This window comes from Ictalurus punctatus, chromosome 2 (genome assembly GCF_001660625.3).
Source record: "Ictalurus punctatus breed USDA103 chromosome 2, Coco_2.0, whole genome shotgun sequence".
In the NCBI taxonomy this organism is placed as follows: Eukaryota; Metazoa; Chordata; class Actinopteri; order Siluriformes; family Ictaluridae; genus Ictalurus; species Ictalurus punctatus.
Genome location: NC_030417.2, coordinates 25,593,388 through 25,612,949, shown reverse-complemented (window position 1 = coordinate 25,612,949; position 19,562 = coordinate 25,593,388). Strand labels below are relative to the sequence as shown.

Here is a 19,562-nt window from a genome sequence, read left to right as displayed (position 1 = left end):
GTAGGGAAAATTTTGGGAAAGAAAAATAATTTAAATAAATCTACACAGTGTCCCTGTTGAGCTGAAAATATCTCTTATTGCTTGTGTTATTCTTTTTAGGGATCCAAGGACCAAAAATTCTGGAACCCTATTGTTCTGGCTTGCATTTTTCTTATTCATATTTTTGTCCCCTAAAAGGAATTGTGCAGCCCAAACTGTAAGTCATATTGACAGGAAATTTGATCAATAGTTAATACTCCCTCTTGCTACTCAGGAAAGTGAGATAGGCCCAACTGGTCTAATGGTGGTGCTACATCATAACACTGTATGTTGTAGCCCATTTCATGAGAACCCTGATGCCTACAAACACAATTTTTCCTTTTTTCATCTGATTTCATGGCAAACTACACACCAATTTAGACCATTAATCTCTAACCACTTTGATTTTGAGCTCATTTGCATAATATGCAAAACCTACTTTTGCTATCTAGTCAAAGAATTCTTGCGGTATCTTCAGTAAAATTGTGTCAGACTAGTCAGCAGAGTGTGAAACTCATTAATTATCAATCACATTTGTGGACAATATAGAGATTTGTAAATAATATGTACACCACAAGCCAATTAATTCTACCAAGGTGGGGTCTAATTTACTCAAACAATTGTAATTTATAATTGGTTGCAAAATTTGGTGTGCGGTCATACAGAGGGGGAGCTATTTGAAGATAAGACTTTCTCAGGAACCAGAAGTCTGCTTAAACTGAAATTTGAAATACTGCATCTTTGTGATAGTCTGTAAGAGGACTTTTGAGAGTGGCCTAATTACTTTAAAAATTTGGCTGCCATCAGCAAATCACTTTTCACCAGGAATATGACAGGGTTAACACTGACCTATCCTCATGAAACTTGAATGGTACGTCACTCTACGTATGCTATAGTAACTGATCCAAAAACTCACTCACGGGGCACTATTTGTGTGTTCGCTCATAAAAACAAGTCGCAAGAACAACAAACAGTCGCAACAAATACAATATTTTGTCAAATAAAACATACAGTGAAATGATAAAAATTTGCCTTTTGGACTATTAGGCCCCACCCACTCAAATGAATAATTATTTGCATAATATGCAAAACCTATTTTTGCAGACTAGTCCTAGTATTTGTGCCCTAACTTCACAAACTACTCATCAGTTTGACCCTCAATAATTATCAAAATACGTCAAAATTTGTAAACAATATGGCGCCCACATGCCAATCAATCACAGTGGGGCGGAGCTTGGTTTACTCAAACAGCTGCAACTCAGGACTGGTTGCATGGATTCACACACAACTTGAAAGGCATGTTTAGTATAAGGCTCCAGGAAGGTCGGTTTGGTGCGTGGACATCGATAGAGGCGGACTTATGCTCAAATAGCTGAAATTTGGTGTATTTCATCGTTGTGCTAATCTGAAAGTAGATTTTTAAAGTGGCCACTGTCAGCCGTTAAAATGGCCGTTGTCAGCCAATCGGCTATCAGCAGACATTTCACATTATTAATATAGAGCTATCATCACAAAACTACCTACAGATCACCACTTACACCTATATTTACAGTATATTTTGATTTATATATACTGCTCATTTTCACGAACGGTGCCAATAATCTGCCAAGCACTGTGTACATACATGCAAAGAACATATCTCTAACTTCATCCTTAGCGAAAGTATGTACATTGACATAATAAATATGCAAAAAAATACCATCAAATGTTTCTTTCTCAGAGTCTGAGTCCCATGTTAGAGATGAGGAGAAGGCTGAGGACCTGTGTTTTCTCTCGCTGTTCCCATAAAATCCACTTTTGTGGTGGAGGTTTACATCTTCATCATCCCTCTCCAGATCACCATCTTGGGACAATCCTGCCTGTTTGTATGTGTGTGAATTAATAAGAATTTAACCCTAGAATGCATAAAGCGGGTCAACTTGACCCAGCAGGGTGTGATTTTGGAAATATTTGATCAATAAATTTTTTTTTTTTTATTCCATGTGAGGCTTTAGAAACTTATGACAATTATCAATGTCATTTTCATATTTCTTGGTCATAGGCTGGGAAAAAGGTACATTTTCATATCACTACCTCAATTCTTCATAAAGCGGGTCAAAATAACCCATATACATTTAATATGGAATTTTGACTTAACATGGTAACATGGTATTTTTTTAAATATAAGTTTTCAATAATATTTTTTTTTCTTTAAAACTCCAAGGATGCACAGCAAGCACAGACCTACACCACACTGCTCCTGTGATCATGTCAACTAAATTTTAACTACAAATTCTGTATTTCAACACCGAAAGTGTATGACAGGTCAGCTTTGAAACAGATAATAACATCTATACATACACACACACACACACACACACACACACACACACACTTTATATATATATATATATATATATATATAGAGAGAGAGAGAGAGAGAGAGAGAGAGAGAGTCATGTGAAAAAAATAAGCACACCCCATGGAAACTGTTGGGTTTTTTGACATAATTGCACAAGCAAACATCTGATCATCTTTGAAACTGCCTATTAATGATATACTTGAACAAAACCACAAGGAAATTTTGCTTTTTGAATAATTTATTCAACAGAAATATCAACAGATGTGATATTCTTCTGTGAAAAAGTAAGTACACCCTTGGCCTCAGAAGCTAGTATTGCCCCTTTAGCAGAAATAACTTCTTGTAGGCGTTTTGCATAATCGTCCACCAGGCTTGCTGGAATTTTTGACCACTCTTCCATGCAATATTCTTTCAGTTGCAAGATGTTTGAGGGTTTTCTTGCATGTACTGCCCGTTTCAAATCCCCCCACAACATTTCAATGGGATTCAAATCCGGGCTTTGACTAGGCCATTCCGTAACACTCCATTTCTTCTTTTTGAGCCGTTCCTTGGTGGATTTGCTAGTGTGCTCAGGATCATTATCCTGTTGGAAGGTCCACTTTCGGTTCAACTTCAACTTTCAGACAGATGGCCTCACATTATCTTCAAGCACTCTTTGATATAATGCAGAATTCATAGAATTGAGAAGGGACTCGAATGCAAGCTGTCCCATCCCTGAGGCAGTGAAGCAACCCCAAACCATAACATTTCCACCACCGTGCTTCACAGTTGGTATGAGGTGCTTCTCCTCTAAAGCTATGTTTGGTCTGTGTCAAACATGTCTGCTGTTACTGTGGCTAAACAACTCTATCTTTGATTCATTTGCCCAACGCACATTATTCCAAAAGGCCTGGTCTCTGCCTATATCCTCATTGGCAAACTGTAGTCTTGCAAAGGCTTTTTCCTGGCACAGCGCACATGCAGGTCAAATTTGTGCAATCTCATTCTGATTGTAGAAGCACGCACTTTGACACCAACAGTTGCAAAACGCACTAGCAGATCCTGTGATGAAATTCTGGGGTTCCTGGAGATGTCTTTTTGCAGACGGACCGCTCTTGGGCTTAATGTGCTGGGATGGCCAGTCCTGGACAAATTGGCAGTCGTTTTAAATCTGCCCCACTTGTAGATAATTTTCCTTACAGTGGAAGGATGTATTTCAAATAATTTGGAGATCTTTTTAAATACCTTGACAGACTCATAGGCATCCACAAGCTTTTTTCTGAAGGCCTTACAGAACTCTTTAGATATTGACATGACACCACACGCCTCAGTAGCAAAGGGAACACCAGACACTAGATATGAGAGGGGAATAAATAAGACAGGGTTCATCTGTACTCCCTAAGCAGGTTCTAATCACTGGCACCCAATCTTGCACACCTGATTCTAATTTTATGGATTTGAAGGTGTGAGAAATGTAGGGGTGTACTTACTTCTACTATGTGACTGATCTGTTTTTTGTCCATTTAAATTGTGAAAATTACTACAAATAGTCAATTTTATGTGTCATTTAATAGTGTATCAACTTTATTAATAGGCACTGTTTCAAAGAGGATCAAATGTTTGCTTGTCCAAATATGTCATTAAAGCCAACAATTTCCATGAGGTCTGGTGTATTAATTTTTTTTCACGAGTGTATGTGTGTGTGTGTGTGTGTGTATGGGTATATACTGTATATATTGAGATCTGGGGAATTTGCAGGCCAAATCACCACCGTGAACTCTTTCTCATGTTTTCAAACCATTCCTAAACAATTTTTGCAGGGCGCATTTTCCTGCTGAAACAGGCCACTACCACTAGGGAATACCATTGCCGTGAAAGGGTGTATTTGGTCTGCAACAATGTTTAGGTAGGTGGTACGTGTCAAAGTAAAATCCACATGAATGCCAAGACCCAATGTTTCCCAGCTGAACATTGCCCAGAGCATCACACTGCCTCTGACGGCTAGCCTTCTTCTCATAGTGCATCCTGGAGCCATCTCTTCCCCAGGTAAGCAATGCACACATACCCAGAGGTCCACATGATGTAAAAGAAAACATATTTTACATCCCTCCCCACATGCATCAATGAGCCTTGGGCGTTCACGACCCTGTCGCTAGTTCACTGGTTTTCCTTCCTTGGACCACTTTTTTTTTGGTAGGTACTAACCACTGCATACCAGGAACACCCCACAAGACCTGCTGTTTTGGAGATGCACTGACAAAGTCGTATAACCATCACAATTTGGCGCTTGTCAAAGTCGCTCAGATCTTTTCAGTTGCTCATTTTTTATGCTTCCAAAACATCAACTTCGAGAACTGACCATTCACTTGCTGCCTAATATATCCCACCCCTAACGAGATAATCAGTCCTGTCACTGGTCTTGATTTTATGGCTGATCGTATATATATATATATATATATATATATATATATATATATATATATATATATATATATATACAGTGAGGGAAAAAAGTATTTGATCCCCTCCTGATTTTGTACGTTTGCCCACTGACAAAGAAATGATCAGTCTATAATTTTAATGGTAGTTGTATTTGAACAGTGAGAGACAGAATAACAACAAAAAAATCCAGAAAAACGCATGTCAAAAATTTTATAAATTAATTTGCATTTTAATGAGGGAAAAAAGTATTTGACCCCCTTTCAATGAGAAAGATTTCTGGCTCCCAGGTGTCTTTTATACAGGTAACGAGCTGAGATTAGGAGCACACTGTTAAAGGGAGTGCTCCTAATATCAGTTTGTTACCTGTATAAAAGACACCTGTCCACTGAAGCAATCAATCAGTCAGATTCCAAACTCTCCACCATGGCCAAGACCAAAGAGCTCTCCAAGGATGTCAGGGACAAGACTGTAGACCTACACAAGTCTGGAATGGGCTACAAGACCAGTGCCAAGCAGCCTGGTGAGAAGGGGACAACAGTTGGTGCGATTATTCACAAATGGAAGAAGCACAAAAGAACTGTCAATCTCCCTCGGCCTGGGGCTCCATGCAAGATCTCACCTCGTGGAGTTGCATTGATCATGAGAACAGTGAGGAATCAGCCCAGAACTACACGGGAGGATCTTGTCAATGATCTCAAGGCAGCTGGGACCATAGTCACCAAGAAAACAATTGGTAACACACTACGCCCTGAAGGACTGAAATCCTGCAGCGCGTGCAAGGTCCGCTGCTCAAGAAAGACATATACATGCCCGTCTGAAGTTTGCCAATGAACATCTGAATGATTCAGAGGACAACTGGGTGAAAGTGTTGAGGTCAGATGAGACCAAAATGGAGCTCTTTGGCATCAACTCAACTCGCCGTGTTTGGAGGAGGAGGAATGCTGCCTATGACCCCTGGAACACCATCCTCACCGTCAAACATGGAGGTGGAAACATTATGCTTTTGGGTTTTTTTTCTGCTAAGGGGACAGGACAACTTCACCGCATCAAAGGGACGATGGACGGGGCCATGTACCGTCAAATCTTGGGTGAAAACCTCCTTCTCTCAGCCAGGGCATTGAAAATGAGTCGTGGATGGGTATTCCAGCATGACAATGACCCAAAACACACGGCCAAGGCAACAAAGGAGTGGCTCAAGAAGAAGCACATTAAGGTCCTGGAGTGGCCTAGCCCGTCTCCAGACCTTAATCCCATAGAAAATCTGTGGAGAGAGCTGAAGGTTCGAGTTGCCAAACGTCAGCCTCGAAACCTTAATGATTTGGAGAAGATCTGCAAAGAGGAGTGGGACAAAATCCCTCCTGAGATGTGTGCAAACCTGGTGGCCAACTACAAGAAACGTCTGACCTCTGTGATTGCCAACAAGGGTTTTTAAACCAAGTACTAAGTCATGTTTTGCAGAGGGGTCAAATACTTTTTTCCCTCATTAAAATGCAAATCAATTTATAACATTTTTGATGTGCGTTTTTCTGGATTTTTTTGTTGTTATTCTGTCTCTCACTGTTCAAATACAACTACCATTAAAATTATAGAATGATCATTTCTTTGTCAGTGGGCAAACGTACAAAATCAGCAGGGGATCAAATACTTTTTTCCCTCACTGTATATATATGATATGTATATCGGATCATATATATATATATATATCATATATATAATCCGATATATATATACACACACATATATATGTGTGTGTGTGTGTGAGTATATATATATATATATATATATATATATATATATACACACACACATATATATGTGTGTATATGTACACACATATTGTGTCCATTGTCCATATTGCAAAGATCATTCTCACATCTGCAAGATGTGCAAGTGTAAGTTCTGACTACAACATGCATTACAGTAGTACTGAGTTACCTCAGAAAACATTAAACTGCATTTGAACAAAATTAAATGTTATCTTTGTACTGCATACGTACTAGGGAAGTGAACAAATAAACATGTTTGATAAAACATTTGTGTATCATCCATTTTTTTTAGATAATTTAATTAACAAGACAACTATTTTGTACAGAACACCACTGAATCAAATATGGGTCATTTTGACCCACTTTATGCATTAGTGTAGGTTTTTTTTTTGGTTCTTGCATTCTAGGGTTAAAAGACTTGCTTATGCTGTAGAAAAAAAGATCAAATTAGTAATAATTGAATTACCACCAGATCAAATATAAAAGCAAAGGACTAGAACATAGCTTCTCAACCTTTATGCCGTGAGACGTGGCTTTATAATGTAGTTATATGCATATAAGGAATATGGCAGATTCAGTGCCCTTGCGTGCATAAAACCAGGTAGGTTTAGATGTAACAGTCGAGACGAGAAGTGCATTTCCTACTACATCTCCCGACTTGCAGTGCGACACACAAGCCCAATCCTCTCGTTAGATGTGGTAAGTGGAGAGTGGCTGCAGTTGTGGGCGCTTACACACGATGTTTTATAAAGCATCGTTACATTTGTAAACTTAAAGCACCCACGTGCCGTCTTTCCCTCTTTGACGTATAACAAGTAGTAGATCTATCATTTCGACTAATTCTCACTAAAGTACTGAGAGGAAGAAGGTTGAGAATCCCTGGCCTAGTATGTGTTTTAACCTCTCACCATCAAGCTGTTGCTGAGTAGAGAGGGGGATTCCGAGAGCTCCCGGATGGATGTTGGATCATGGGGGTCCATATCGGGAAGCGGACCAACATCAGGATCCATGATCCGGTGTTGCACCGTGTAATCTTCTGAACTCACCTACATGCTGTCCTCTTCTGGACACACAGATGGACACACACATGTACAGACCTAAATACAACAACATGCACATGCACACCTCATTTCATCTCAACAACATTCGCATTAAAAAAAAAAAAAGAACTGATAAAAAGGAAAAGAATTGGACTCCACGACCTGCACCACAGTAAACCTTTATAAACAGAAGCACGGTTTAAGCAACTTAATAGAAGTGTAACCCGCTGCATATTATAAACCAGTACTTTAGTCACATGAAAGAAGTTGTGTTAAAAAAAAACAACAACAAAGTGCTGAATTCCTGTGCTCGTTCGCCCCACCTGCCCGCTGCAATCCTGTACCGTCTGACCTATTTCAACATGTCTGGTTTGGGTAAATTTAGCCCCGTCCTTGTCATGACGAACATCGAGAAGAAGACAAGGCTTTTCTCGCAAACAGTGATGATGAAGAGCTACTGAACACTGACGCCCAGCCACAGCAGGATTAGCTTACTGCTTACTTGTGGCAGGGTCACTGTGGCAGCGCTGGAAAAAAGAGAACATCCTGGGAATGTTAAATACCGCTTTGGGGAAGCAGAAAAAATCGTGTCCCGCTCACCGTAACGGCCTGCCCGCCCCGCTGCTCTACGGAATGCCGACCGCCGCGTAATCCATGTCGTGTCGGGGTTGAAGCATGTACACGCGGCCGCTTTACTGCATGAATATGCCGCGTTTGTTTGTTTGTTTGTTTGTTTTTTTGTTGTTGCAAGATCAGTGAAAGCTCAGGCGCTCAGCATTAGCGGTGCAGTGGATCGGACTCCATGTTGTTGGCTCCAGAGGGACGCCACGGCTGCGCGGGTGACGTTAGCGGGGAGGAGAAGAGGATCTGCTATTAAAGCTGCTCTAAGCGATTTTTTTTATTATTTATTTTTTACTATTCTGTTAAACATCATGATAGATATCAATAAAATAGATGCACTGATGGGAAAAAAAAGTCTGTGAGAGTTCTGGTATCCATAATCAATGACAAAATGTTCAACCTGGACCTAATATACTCCTGTTCCAAATATATAAATCAGCCTACATCTGTTGTAATAATGAAAAAAAAGAAAAAGGAAAAAAAAACGCGGAAGCTACATTTTCCAGAGATGTTACTTTGTAAATTTGTGATGCTACTGATGCTATTCAGGATGTCTTCAGCAAACTGATGTGTGCATAGTAAATTGTGTAGTCCTAACTGGACTTCTACTGTACAGTGCCATGAGTATTTATTATTTGTCCCAGAACATCAAGTGCCTGATAAAACATTCCTTCACCAGTGCCAAACTTTTGCTTTAGTGAAGTTGTCTACTAATATTAGCAAGATTGGCTCTGCGCTATTAAACTGGCAGAATTACATTACAAATGGGAAACAATTGCTTTTGAAAAAATATATAGGGTTGTATTTAGAATTAAGTACAAAAGTTATGTTAAACAATATGCAGGGAAAATGCCTCGTATTTTAAGTTGGCACATACTTAAGCACTGCAAAAAAATCTAGTAAAAAATATAATAAAAAAAGATTATTTTGCTTTGCATTTATTTCTAGAAATACTCAATTACTCACCAAAATTGTTATATAGTAATCTCAGAATGAGAAATATTAGATACTTTTTTCTTTCATTCGAGATATCTTCACTTTACATCTGTGTAATTCACACCTCCACGTTTTTTCTTGAGTAGAAGATAATGAGAGGGTTTTTCAGTAGCATGTAGACCACCACTTTTTAAAACAAGCACCTGGCTTTAAGCCTGGTGGGAAAAAATCAGGGTTAGAAAATACAGACCGAAGAAGGAAATGGAGGGTTTTCATTTGCTTTCTATGTCACAGAGTATAACATAAAAGCAAGAGACAATTTTAAAATAAAAAAGATCAAACAAGACTATACTATGGTATACTAATGATATATTGCATTTAATATTTCATGTCATGCACCAGCAGCACGTAGTGTGAAGGATAAGCTGACCAAGCATTCATCTAGTACATTTACAGCTCACTTTGTACTGGATACTGGATTTTTGATTTCCATGAACTGTAAGTCGTAATCATCAAGATTAAAAAAAAAAAGGGTTGAAATATTTCACTTTATGTGTACTGAATCCAGAATATATAAAAATTACACTTTTCGAATCAAAGTACAGGAAAAAACTTTTTTTTTCATTCCAAACTTTTCCATGATATTCTAATTTTTTGAGATCCATCCATCTTCTACTGCTTACTCCTTTGCAGGGTCACAGGGGAACCTGGAGAATATCCCAGGAGGCATCAGACACAAGGCAGGGTACACCAGTGGGTGCCAGTCCATACACTCACATACACACTCATACACTTCAGACACTTTAGACACACCAATCAGCCTACAATGCATGTCTTTTGGAGGAAACCCCCACAGCACGGGGAGAACATGCAAACTCCGCACACACGGCCCCAGCAGGAATCGAACCCCGGACCCTGGAGGTGTGAGGCAAACGTGCTGACCACTAAGCCACCGTGCACCCTAATTTTTGGAGATGCACCTGTAATATTAAGATGCTAAGTCCTTCGTGCAACTAAAACCTTTTTGTGGACTTTAAAGGCTATTAAATACTATTATGTGTTTATGTATTTAACACTAGACTCAAATGGCACTTCACAGTCATTTGGAATATATTTTTATAATGCAAAAAACATGAATTTCAGAGAGAGATTTCACCATTTAAATAGCCATTCAAACTGGTATACCAAAAAAAACAGAATACCAAAAAAATCATTGTCTCTTTAATACTGTTCCAAATGTCATTGTTTTCGAGGGGAAATAGCATGTTAATCCTTAAACAGGCAAACTGCACCATGAGATACATTCTCTTTGGCACGCTGTAGAGTGTGTGAGTAAAGGGTTTTACCCAGTCCTATTATCATTTATCAAAATTTGGTATGTTTTGAGTATCTGGGTCACATGACTTGGTTCAAGTGATTGTTTAGTTATCCTGACCGGAAACCATCATGGCCACCCAAAGTACAGGATATGAGCATGTGGTAAGTATTTATACATGAACCATATTTACTTTCAGTAAATCAATAATATTAACTCAATAATATCAATGATGAGCTGATGAAGAAAAATATATCACAATGTTGTTTAGCAAATTTTGAAGTCTACATATCCCCTGAGATACACTGCCAGATTAGGGGAAGAAAATGTATTAATCCAGAATATTGAGAACATGTGTATTCTGAGTTTCAGAATGGAGCAGGGCAGTACAAAAAGAATAAATGATGCTAAGAAATCCTTTGTCTTTTAGGATACGCCTTTGTTGATTTTTGCTAAAAATAAATAAATGAAAACATTTAAAAAAAACTTTAACAATCAGTTCAACCACATGGTTAAACACATTTATCATATCATCCAACTTTTCCATTTATTTCAAAAGCTAAGAAATGAGTGTTTCAGACATTAATATATCCACAAGGGGGCACTTTCAGTTTCTAAAATACAGCTTTGAAACTGGAAACTGGACTGATATCGCCAGCACTGCTCCTCATTCATCAACTTACTGAGATAAAATGTGAAAAGTAAGTTAAATGATTCAACATACCTTTATGAAAATATTACAGTCAAGCCCCTTAAATGTATGCATGAGGTGTGTTACCACATGGTCGATAAGTCGCTAAACTGTAGTGACTTTGCAGGAGTTCACCACCAGTTTTCAGTCAAATATGAGCTAGATTTATCAGCAATTTCACAAACATAAAGTATCATCAAGAATATACCTATAAAAATTAAACCCCATTCATGTACCACAATCCTCAGGGTTTATTTCCCATGTTTAAACTAGGCAAGTTAAACTTTTGTGAGCTTTTTACTGAAATATGTAGAATGAAGTTTCCAACTATGTTTGTATGATATGCAGTATATTTTATCGTATTTGCAAACATTTTAATGTTTGATAGAATGTGATAGCCATGGTCTTGTCCTTTCTAGTGTGTGTGAGAGTAAATACCTTAAAAGTACTTGGTTGTAATTTCTATCTATATATCTAAGCATTTGGAAATGTTCACAATCAAAATTCATTACATTTGTAGCTGCAAAAGTTAAATTGGTACAATTTTTAACTAAAGGGCGAATCTGAAGAAAAAAATTAATGAAATGCTGTTGAATGTGATCCAGTTAGTAAGAAATATATATATATATATATATATATATATATATATATATATATATATATATATATATATATATATATATATATATATATATATATTTGGAACTAGTATTGCATTTTGTGTCTGTTAAAGGGTTACATTTTTTTCAGCCCTGTGCCAGAACCCTGTACATGTTGGAAATAGTTTTTGTAAAAATCAAGAAAGCTGTATCCTAAAAGACAGGAAGAATTCTCTAGCATCATTTATGCTTTTTGTAGTGTTTCATAACAGCCAAAATTCAGATTTGTACTAGATCTAAGAAAAAAGATTGATGCACAATATTCAGAATATTTATGTTTTGAGTTTCAAAATAGAACAGGGCTTTTCCTTGCACCACCATTTGCTTGAAAGAGCTAGCATCTTAAATTTATAAAACTACGTCTTGAGAAAGCTTCTTCACCTAAAACCACAAAATGAACTGTTACCCCCGTTTTATTTTACCCCATGACTGAAATGTTCTTCACCTATTATTTCACCTTCTTATTGAGGTGTGCCATTTGTTGTTTCTTAGCAGTTGAAGTCTTGACTAGTCCTTGTTCAATAGTGGATTTAAAGCCTTCATTCAAAGGCATATATTAGTGTTAGATTATTTTTACACATTCAGAAATTCTTAATAACAATGTAATGGTATAGCAATAGCAATGACTTTCATGTGTCAAATCTAGGACACAGGAAACTAGATGTAAAATTTTGTGTCACTTTTTAACTAACATGAAATTCTGGCCTGGTTGTGTAGGATAACAAGTGCAAACAAAATATGTTGCACAAAATAACTTGAACTGAATAAAAATATTTGAATTAAAGGCCTTGTTTATTCAGACCTTTTCCAATGCTGTTTAATTAATTAATTTCAAGACTTGCATTTGTAAGCAAAACAAAATTCACCCTCCATGCTATTAAAATAGTCAATACAGCAAGTAAATATATATATATATATATATATATATATATATATATATATATATATATATATATATATATATATATATATATATTCTTAGAAATAGTGATGACACATTGGGCCAGGGTGGAGTATATGAAGTATATATTTATTCTGCAGGTTTTATTCAGCTTATTCTGCAAAATGCAAATGTTTCATGCAGACGTCTTAAGATGTTTCATGTCCACTTTACTGCTTAACCTCCTATAAAACACAAAGGCACACACATACAGATCAACCTAGAGAATATAAAAAGTAAACATAGATGCAATTTATAACTTGATTTCTGTGACTTCATGTCTTACCCCAAAGTGCTCCCATCCTTTGATTTCACTGTAAAATGCATCTCCGGGACAGGAGGTGCTCACCAGCTGTCTGTGCCCATGTATGGTGAAGTTTGAGACCAGCCTCCCTCCCTCTGTGGCACACTTTGCCAGCTGGTTCCTCACTAGATCCATGGTGCGTTGGGAAGGGATGCTGGACATGTAGTCTCCTATGAAGGAGACTCCGAAACCTTTGGAGTTGTATCCTTTGGTGTGAGCACCTTGCCAGTGCCAGCCACGCCCTTCATACACGTAGCCGTCAGAACCAGCCACGAAGCTGAAGAGGAGCAAACAGAGCAGAAGGGAAAATGAAGCAAGTGACTGCTGTGATTGAGATTAACATAAACCACAAATTTGAAAGCACTTTGGGACCTGAGAGCTTTTTTATGGTAAGTATTAGTGTTCAATGTCAATGACCAAATATTTTACAATTTCACAAAGTATCTAAAATTGTAAGATATTTGATTTTAGAAGCATATTACCATGACATTGCTATTACTGTTCTGTTGCCAATCTGAGAAAATGAAATTGAATTTGCTCATTTCATTTGAATGTTGGAATGAAGAATGTGTTCAAATGAGTAAATTTGTGGCCTTTTTGAACGGCAAACCACACAGTTTTTGGTGTTGTACCATTGCATGTCAAAGGATTGTGGTATACCACAATGGAAGTAAAGGTTCATGAGCCAGTGGACCATCTGAAACATTTTATATCGTTATCCTAAATATAGTTGATGAAGTGCATTTCCATTACAAACTCCACTGTTATTTTGTTTTGTTTACTAAATGATGGAAAGTACACTTTTATGGCTAATGGTTTGTAGACACCTGTCCATAAAATTCATATGTCTATTCTTCTGGGAGGGCTTTCCACTAGATTTTGTAGTGGGTTGGTGGAGATTTTTGAGGTCAGGTACTGGTGTCAAGTGAGGAGGCCTGGCGCACAGTCAACATTCCAGTTCATCTCAAAGCCATTCAGTGGGGTTGAGGTCAGGGCTCTGTGCAGGCCACTCGAGTTCCTCCACATCAACCTTGGCAAACCATGTCTTCATGTGCACAGGGGCACTGTCCTGCTGGAACAGGTTTGGGTCCCTTAGTTCCAGTGAAGGGAAATTGTAACGCTACACAATACAAAGACATCCTATACAATTGCGTGCTTCCAGCTTTGTGGCAACAGTTTGGGGAAGAACCACATATGGATATGATGGTCAGGTGTCCACATACTTTTGGCCATATAATGTATATACAGTAGATAAAAGTTAATGATGTATTAAGTATCATGCCATGTCTATGCTACACCTTTTATATTATACTAAGCATCTGGTCTTATGCCAAATGTCCTAAATATCATTGTTTCCTGCCCACACCTGTATCCAATGTCGTCCCAGCCACGGTCATCCTGATGGAAGCGCTGCATAGCCCTCATGTCTAGAGAGCACTGCTGGAAGGACAGACATGGCTGGGATGGCTCATAAGTGTGATGGATATATAGGAAAGATAAAGGCAGGGACAGCAGAGTGGGAGTGCCGCGGTAAGGCTGAGCTTCCCACATGCAACGTGGAATGATGGCTGGACAGTCTAAGGATGAGGCACAGATGTAATGGTTAATCTTACTGTAGCTTAGTCAAAGTGATATCATAAGACAAGAAACAGAAAATACCTAATAAAACACAGTACAGTTAAAAAGCTTATGCCCACTACTAGCCTATCCTATAACATGCTAGCTTGTGCCCAAGCTATCTCTTACTTCAGTGGGTAATCTCACCTGGACACTATACATGTGTATGCTGTAACCATAAAGTCTTTTGTGTGCTCATCTCAGGACTCTTATTCATAAAATGCTCATACTGAACATTCTTTCAGGTCACTTAGGACTGTTAGTGACTTTTCTACAAATAGTTTATAATCGCTTTAAATGATCCAGTGCCACCCACACAAGGATGGGTTTCCTTTTAAGTCTGGTTCTTCATTTCAGGCAGTTTTTCTTTGTCACTGTCACCTCTGGCTTGCTCATTAGGGATCTAAATCTGCATCAAATATTTCTGTAAAGCTCCTTTGTGACAATGTCAAATGTTAAAAGGGCTATGCGAATAGAATCAACATACCTATGTATCTGTGGAAAAATTCCTTCAGCCCTTCATCCATCTCCACCTGTTGCTTGTTTTTCTTCTGATATTCATCCAACTTTCGATATAAACTCAGAGACCTAGCTAGTTTCTTTTTCAGTGAAGCAAGGCTGACCAGCTTCCTGAAGTTGCTTCTGCGAAGCTGGCTGATCAAAGCAGGTGCGCCATCGAGTCCTGCACTGTCCAACTGATAATTGTAGTACTGTCTCAGAAGGCTGCTCAATGTTACCAAGCGATTGTTAGGTTTAGCAACATGCCTCCCTAAAATAACTCCATCCATGCCACCATTTATTAGAGCATCTGTAGCTAAGGAGGCCACACCAGAAAGAGTGAATACCTCAGGATCTCTCACATTGTCCCAACATCCGCCAGGACCTAGACGTGATGAGGTTGAAGGTTCAGTCTGGGAATGCTGAAGGAATGAAAGAAGCAGGTTCTTGGTGAGAGAAAGAGGGTAGAGACCAGGCACACGCGGCCAAGACGTGAGCTTCAGACCAGCCTCAAGGCCTAGCAGAAGAGGAGTTAGTGCCACAGTGGTTCCATCTGCTGTGAGTACTACACCTTTCTCCAAATCCTGTACCACCTGATGTTTAAGAATGCTGTAGATGTATTCGGTGAGTGTTGACTTTAATACAAGACTCGGTGTGTCACCGAGGGGACCAAGATAATGCTGGATAAATGGCGTGTTGATACCAGCAGCTTTACGCAAACCCCTCAGCACAGCTAAAGGCCCGAGGCTAGGGTTCTCGGACTCAATGGTCTCCACCACTTTAATGAAGTTATCCATGTGCTTTGTGTAGATGTCTAACCAGGAAGAACAGCAGGGAATAAATCTGTATTAGCATTTACAACAGACATAATAAAGTTGACCAGATTATCCACTAGTTATTATATACAGTCCCTTCAGGGGTTTGGGATTTTGCAATCACAGACATGAATACAAAATTAAGGAAACTCTGCAATATTCAGAGGAGCTTGCAAAAATTACAGCAGATTTGGGCTAAGATGTGTCATGTGACGTTATCACAACACCCATTCAGCCAAAGCCCTCTTCAATTCATGTGCATCAAACATGAGTTCAGCTAAAAGGTCTCATTTATCAACAAAAAGCACTGCGAAAGGCTGTGCAAAACAATTTCGTGAAATAGCAATTTTGCCAATTCAAGTAGTTTTCCGGGAGAAAACAGCACAAAAAACTCTGCAAAATACATCGCAAATTTTGAAAAAAGACACAGCAAAATCAAGCATTTTTGACCGCAACTATCACAAACACAAAATCCTGTATGGACTGTATATAGCTTAAATATTTACTAATAGTAATATAATAATAATAAAATAATCATCAATCATGCAATACATGACAAAGATTCTAAAAATACAATCCCCTAAATGACCTTGCAATGTTTCGGCCTACACCTGCTTTTTAAACATTTGCTCTTTGTGTCCGTGCATTTTCTTATCTATTTCTAACTCAGGCCAAAGCAAACAACTACAGTTCAGTTAAGAAAACTGAGTACTGAATGCAGTAAAAATCAGCATGTGTGTCATGATTATTGGACCCAAGACTGAAGAAATTACATTATCACATTAGTATTAATTCTGGACAAATGAGGAAAGATCTACTGACCTACTCTGCAAAATAATTATAATTATACCACAGCACTGCTGAATTCTCAAGTCTGATTGTTCAGGTGTTAATTAATTTTCTATAACAGCAGTTTGGACAGTGGTGTTGACTGCAAGGCAAATCACAGGTGGATAATGCATTCATTCGAATACCTCATTTCTATAGTAATAACTCACTGGGACTTGTATTGTGGATGCACCTAATAAACAGACTGAAAGACTTTATTTAGCACAGAAATTCATTTATATGGTGACATTTTCTCTAAAGAGGTGTGTATAAAACATTTATGGAAGGGGGCTTGGGTGCTTGGTAACAGAACATAGGTTTTCTGCCACAGGCTAAGCTGCATTTTTATGTCAGCAATTTAACGGCAGAAAAAAAACAGAAGGCTGGTGAACTGTTATAATGCAAATGATAATAGGAACTTGTTTCATGGACATTCCACAGCATTAAATGGAACTATAAATGGATAAAAAGTACAAGTGTTCATTAATAAATTGCAATCATTGGTAAATTGTGGTGGTATGAGATAAATGTAACAGTTCGATTGTGTGGTGTTACTGGAAAATAATCAACTTCAGGGTGTTTATGATCCTCCACTTTGTCACATCACTTTATCAGTGATTATTTCCCTATAACAGCACTTTCCTTACTTAATCAATTATAATTGAAGAAAAAAAAATCTAAAGTCTAAGAATTAAATCAAAGGATTGCCCAAATTGGACCAATATACAGTGGTGGAAGTAAGTATTGGATTATTGAGAAGAATCTGCTGCCATCCACCAGGATGATGAAGATGAGATGTGTGTGGACCTTCCAGCAGGACAACAATCCAAAGCATACAGCAAAGGAAACTCTCAATTGGTTTCAGAGAAAAAATCAAGGTGTTCAAATGGCCCAGTCAATCACCTGACTTGAATCCAATTGAACAAGATTTCAAGACAATATGATTAGAAGAATGGGCCAAAATCCCACCTGAATACTGTGGCAGATTAATTTCTTCATAAAGGAAGCGTCTTGAAGCCATCATTACAAACAAAGGCTTCTCCACTAAGTATTAAATAAATTACAGTTAGCGTGTTCAATCCATTTTTCCCCTGTGTCATTGCCCTTTCTTACACACATCATTTATGGACTTCAATGTTTGGATTTATTTATATGTGTGGACTTCTTGAGTTAATAACAAAATCTGGTGAAAATTTCATGTGAATAGCCTCATTGCAAATATATTTTTTGAAATAAATGTTGACACGTTCAATACTGATTTCCCCTCTGTATGCTAAGTCAGAGAATGCTTGTGGCAATAAAATAAATTGGAAAAAGGGAACATGATACCACTCCACAGAACTAAAATCCTGAATCTGTATATGCATATTCTACATAATGTTCTCTGTGATTAAACCCATTTTGATTAAGTAAATTTCAAAATTTAAATATCAAATATTGCTAAGAACAGGTAAGAAACTCGTATAGAAAAAAGACTTTAAAAGAGCCTCCACCCAATGAACTGATTTAAATTTAAGATGTGGATGTACATTCTTGATTGCTCGACTGTATAAATGATTGTGTTTAAGAATGAAATATATATATATATATATATATATATATATATATATATATATATATATATATATATATATATATATATATATATATATTCATTCTTAAACACATAGTTGAATTCTTAAACATCATAGTTGACCTGGTGGCTTGTTTTGTTCACTGGTCCTACATTGTGCAGGAGATTAATCTAAAAGGGACCTTAAGCCTAGTTTCTAAACATGCCAGCATTAAAACAAAAACAATATTAATAATATTATCTTAGAAATGTGCTTATCTAATAATATTTTTTTTTAAATATTTGAAAAAAAAATAAAACTTTTCCATATTTAAATGTTTTAATATGCCTGGTGTAATGCAATTATGAAAAATGTAAACTTATGTGACAAGTCATGTGATGAGATGCTGTAAGTTTTGCATTTGGTTTATGTGATGTCTAAGGATCACTGCCTATCATGCATTTAGGTTTGTTAAGAAGAAAAAAAAAAAATAAACAAAAAACAAATAGAAGTCATAGAAACACCCCAAGACATGTTACTTACCCTCTGTGAAACACGGGACTACCAGCACATACAAGAAAACCATCCATCTGTATTGTAAATCCATGAGTACGAACCTCTCAGAACACAATCCGGCTTCAGAATAAGGAACAAGACATTGCCTGCTCTAAATATGCCGTCTTTTATACCCACATCCTATTGATATCCTGTTACACAAGAGAATATACTGATAAACAGTCCCCGTGAAATCCATTCTCATCAAATGAATCATGGGAAAGTGACATGTGCAATATGGGCCCTTCCAGCTTAACATTCAAGGCCCTGCATATCTATTTTCCACTTAAGATAAAAATAATCCTGCAACCAGTCTTCCCCTCAGCCCAACACAAGCAAGAAGTAACATTTAATTCTGATGCATATGCTGCAGTGGGTAATCATTAAGCAGTCTGTCCAGATGTAATTCTATGGTTGTTTTTCATTGTGTAGTGCCTAATCTGCTCAGAGTCAACAATGCCTTGTACACATGAAGGTACAGGAATTCACACCAGTTCAGGAGTACAAGGAAATCAAGTATAGAAGTAAGGATACTTATTGCATCAATTACTTGAGTGAACAACACTGAACACAAAATAGGCCAGGAGTGTTCAAAATACACTGCAAAGGAGCAGAGTGGTTAGATTTTTTTTTCCACCAAGCAG

At 37.7% G+C, this 19,562-nt stretch overlaps 2 protein-coding genes across 4 annotated transcripts in view; both read right to left on the bottom strand.

Annotated features, from left to right (window-relative positions):
- Nucleotides 1–8,462, bottom strand: part of wizb (WIZ zinc finger b) — a 30,371-nt gene extending 21,909 nt beyond the window's left edge. The window contains exons 1-3 of one of the 3 annotated variants that reach the window (XM_017452812.3): nt 8,187–8,462; nt 7,455–7,609; nt 1,718–1,877 (exon numbers count right to left, since the gene is read on the bottom strand). In XM_017452812.3, the coding sequence (XP_017308301.1) occupies nt 1,718–1,877; nt 7,455–7,556 (262 nt within the window). In that variant the 5' untranslated portion in view covers nt 7,557–7,609; nt 8,187–8,462. The remainder of the gene's footprint in view (nt 1–1,717; nt 1,878–7,454; nt 7,610–8,186) is intronic. The other 2 variants (XM_017452781.3, XM_017452790.3) reach the window with 2 other exon arrangements.
- Nucleotides 8,463–12,817: 4,355 nt separating this feature from the next.
- pglyrp6 (peptidoglycan recognition protein 6) lies at nt 12,818–19,065 on the bottom strand. The gene is made up of 5 exons (XM_017454570.3): nt 18,907–19,065; nt 15,157–15,981; nt 14,419–14,629; nt 13,035–13,329; nt 12,818–12,933 (listed from the first exon to the last, which is right to left on the bottom strand). Exons 1-5 carry the CDS (start codon nt 18,968–18,970, stop codon nt 12,919–12,921), a joined length of 1,410 nt encoding a protein of 469 aa, XP_017310059.1. The 5' UTR covers nt 18,971–19,065; the 3' UTR covers nt 12,818–12,918.
- Between the last annotated feature and the right edge of the window lie 497 nt (nt 19,066–19,562).